Source organism: Gracilinanus agilis, chromosome 1 (assembly GCF_016433145.1).
Source record: "Gracilinanus agilis isolate LMUSP501 chromosome 1, AgileGrace, whole genome shotgun sequence".
Taxonomy (NCBI): domain Eukaryota; kingdom Metazoa; phylum Chordata; class Mammalia; order Didelphimorphia; family Didelphidae; genus Gracilinanus; species Gracilinanus agilis.
Window position 1 is genome coordinate 788,296,151 of NC_058130.1, and position 3,102 is coordinate 788,299,252.

Consider the following 3,102-nt stretch of genomic DNA (forward strand, 5'->3'; position numbering starts at 1 on the left):
ATAATAAATATGCTCGACTCTTTGGTGTAGGACCAATTCTTTTTCCACAACAGAGAGTACCCATAGGAAAGAATCTTCCCAAATATGATGCACATAGAAAGAGCTTCAGACTCTATTCAGACCTAAGAAAATACAATAAAATTTGCTCAAAGAAGGTATTTTCTAAGTATAATGACAGTGGGAAATCCTTCAGTTATCATTCAGATCTTATTGAATATCACAGGCTACATACTGGAAAGAAACCTTATGAATGTGGGAAAGCCACATTATGGAGAACACAGCTTATGCAACAACAGAGAATTCATACTGTAGAGAAACCTTATGCATGTATTGAATGTGGGAAGGCCTTCTGTAAGAGGACACAACTTACTCAACATTTCAGAATACATACAGGAGAAAAACCTTATGAATGTAGTGAATGTGGGAAGACTTTTCGACAGAGTGCACACCTTACTCGCCATCAGAGAATTCATACTGGAGAGAAACCCTATGCATGTAATCTGTGTGGGAAGGCCTTCAACCACAGCTCTTCCCTTGCTTCCCATCAGAGAATTCATACTGGAGAGAAACCCTATGGATGTGATCTATGTGGAAAGGCCTTCAACCACAGCTCTTCCCTTGCTTCCCATCAGAGAATTCATACAGGAGAAAAACCATATGAGTGTAACGAATGTGGGAAGGCCTTCCGCCAGAGCACGGAACTTACTAGACATCAAAAAATTCATACTGGGGAAAAACATGAATGCACTGAATGTGGGAAGGCTTTCCACCAGAGTTCACACCTTACTCGACATCTGAGGATTCATACTGGAGAGAAACCCTATAAATGCAATGAATGTGGGAAGACTTTCAATTACAGTTCATCCCTTGCTTCTCATCATAGAACTCATACTGGAGAAAAACCTTATGGGTGTATTGAATGTGGAAAAGCCTTTGGTAAAAGGACCCAGCTTATTCAACATTGGAGAATTCACACTGGTGAGAAACCTTATGATTGTAATGAATGTGGAAAGGCCTTCCGCCAGAGCTCCCAGCTTACTCGACATCAGAAAATTCATACAGGAGAGAAACCTTTCGAATGTGATGAATGTGGGAGAGCCTTCCGCCAGAGATCACAGCTTACTTACCATCAGAGAATTCATACTGGAGAAAAACCTTATGAATGTAATGAATGTGGCAAGGCTTTCTGTCAAAGCACTGAGCTCACTCAACATCATAGAATCCATACTAGTGAGAAACCTTTTGAGTGTCATGAATGTGGTATGGCCTTTCGCTTGAGTACTGGACTTACTCGCCATCAAAAAATCCATACTGGAGAGAAACCTTATGAGTGCAGTGAATGTGGGAAGGCCTTCTGCCAAAGAGCAGAACTTACTGTACATCATAGAATTCATACAGGAGAGAAACCTTATGTGTGTAATGAATGTGGAATGGCCTTTCGACAGAGCTCACAACTGACTCCCCATCTCAGAATTCATACTGGAGAGAAACCTTATAAATGTAATGAATGTGGAAAGGCCTTCAATCGCAATTCGTCTCTCGTTTCCCATCACAGAATTCATACTGGAGAGAAACCTTATGAATGTAATAAATGTGGGAAGGCTTTCCGCCGAAGTACAGGACTTACTCGACATCAAAGACTTCATATTGGAGATAAATCTTATGAATGTAATGATTAAGGGAAGGCTTTCCTCTAAAACAAAAATCTTAACATCAGTTCATTAGTGAAGTGAAAAGTCTTCTGAATGTTTTGACCTTTTTTTAAAATTATAAATGTAATACTGACTACATTTTGACACAGGACATTTCCCAACAGACATAATCCAGAAAGTTTTTTTTTTTTTTTTTTTTTTTTTACTTTTGTTAACTAAAAAAATGGATATTCCATTTCCCTTTGATAGTATGGTAATGACATTGATCATTATATTTGACTAGAGTTTTGTTGCTTCATAATACTGACTTTATTAACATTAACATTGTTGTAGTCATTGTGTATGTTGTGTTTTGGCTCTGCTCTCATTACATGATCTTTTCCCATGGTTCTCTGAATTTTTTTATTTTTCATTCCTTATAGCACAGTAGTATTTCATTACATTCATTTACCACAATTTGTTCAGCTATTTCTTTGATTGGTGAGTGCATGCTTTTCCCCCAGATTTTGTCCTGCATCATGCTGTTATGAATATTCTTTAATCATATAGGTCTTTTGTTGTTTTTAATACTTGATTTTTGGGGTATTATCTTAAGAGAAGGATCTCAGGGTCAGAGGGTATGAGCAGTTTAGTAACTTGTCTTTCATAATTCCTATTTTCTATTCCTATTTGAACCATTTTATAGCTCAGTTAGAAGTGAAATAATCTACCTGCCTTCCCAAATCCTTTCCATCTTTTGGGTTTCAGATGATTCATTAGCATTGTTTTATTTGAATTTTTCTGATTATTAATGAAGTTGAACTTTTTCTTCTTTTGGAAACTGTTCCTATCCTTTGACTATTTGTCTCTTTCTGAATAGTTCTTAATATCTGGTTTATATTCCTTTTTGTTTTTGCAAGTACTTGTATCAGAAATTTTTAAAGAGAACATTTGTCTCCCAATATATATCTTCTAATTCTAGCTGCATTAATTTTATTTGTGCAGAGCTGTTTGGTTTTTGTGTTTTTTTCTTTTCATTTTCTTTCCCATTATATTTTCCATTATCCTTTTGTTATGAAAGAGAATCTTCTCTTCTTATTTTTAGTTTTGTTTTTAGTTTTTTCCTTGTTTTGGTGTGACTTTTTCTATTAAGTTAGTTGAGCCCTTTGTACCATACTGTGGTTATGTGCTTTAAAATGGTTATTTAAACTACTTTTGCCAGACGTTCTAGTTTTCCAGCAGCTCTTACTAAATAAAGAGTACCTACTGCTGTGGTTTGTGTTTTTGAATTTATCTAGCACTAGACTGCTTTTAATGTAATTTCTTTTCCAGGCTTTGCTGTCTGGTCTTTTCTGTTGATCTGCTTTAAATTTTTTTACCTAGTACCAGATAACTGATAATAATTGCTAATAGGCTTTGAGATCTGGTATCAACAAGTACCCTTCTAAATAGTATTTTTCATTATTTCCCT

At 35.8% G+C, this 3,102-nt stretch overlaps 1 protein-coding gene across 1 annotated transcript; it reads left to right on the forward strand.

Moving 5' to 3' along the window:
• Positions 1 to 284: 284 nt before the first annotated feature.
• LOC123230480 (zinc finger protein 135-like) lies at positions 285 to 1,818 on the forward strand. The gene is made up of 3 exons (XM_044656626.1): positions 285 to 753; positions 860 to 978; positions 1,182 to 1,818. Exons 1-3 carry the CDS (start codon positions 285 to 287, stop codon positions 1,677 to 1,679), a joined length of 1,086 nt encoding a protein of 361 aa, XP_044512561.1. The 3' UTR covers positions 1,680 to 1,818.
• Positions 1,819 to 3,102: the final 1,284 nt, after the last annotated feature.

Coding starts and splice junctions, on each gene's coding strand:
- LOC123230480 (XM_044656626.1), top strand. CDS start 285: ATGCAACAACAGAGAATTCATACTGTAGAGAAACCTTATGCATGTATT. Junction 754..859: donor AAAACATGAATGCACTGAAT/GTGGGAAGGCTT, acceptor TTTCAATTACAG/TTCATCCCTTGCTTCTCATC. Junction 979..1,181: donor ACATTGGAGAATTCACACTG/GTGAGAAACCTT, acceptor GAATGTGGCAAG/GCTTTCTGTCAAAGCACTGA.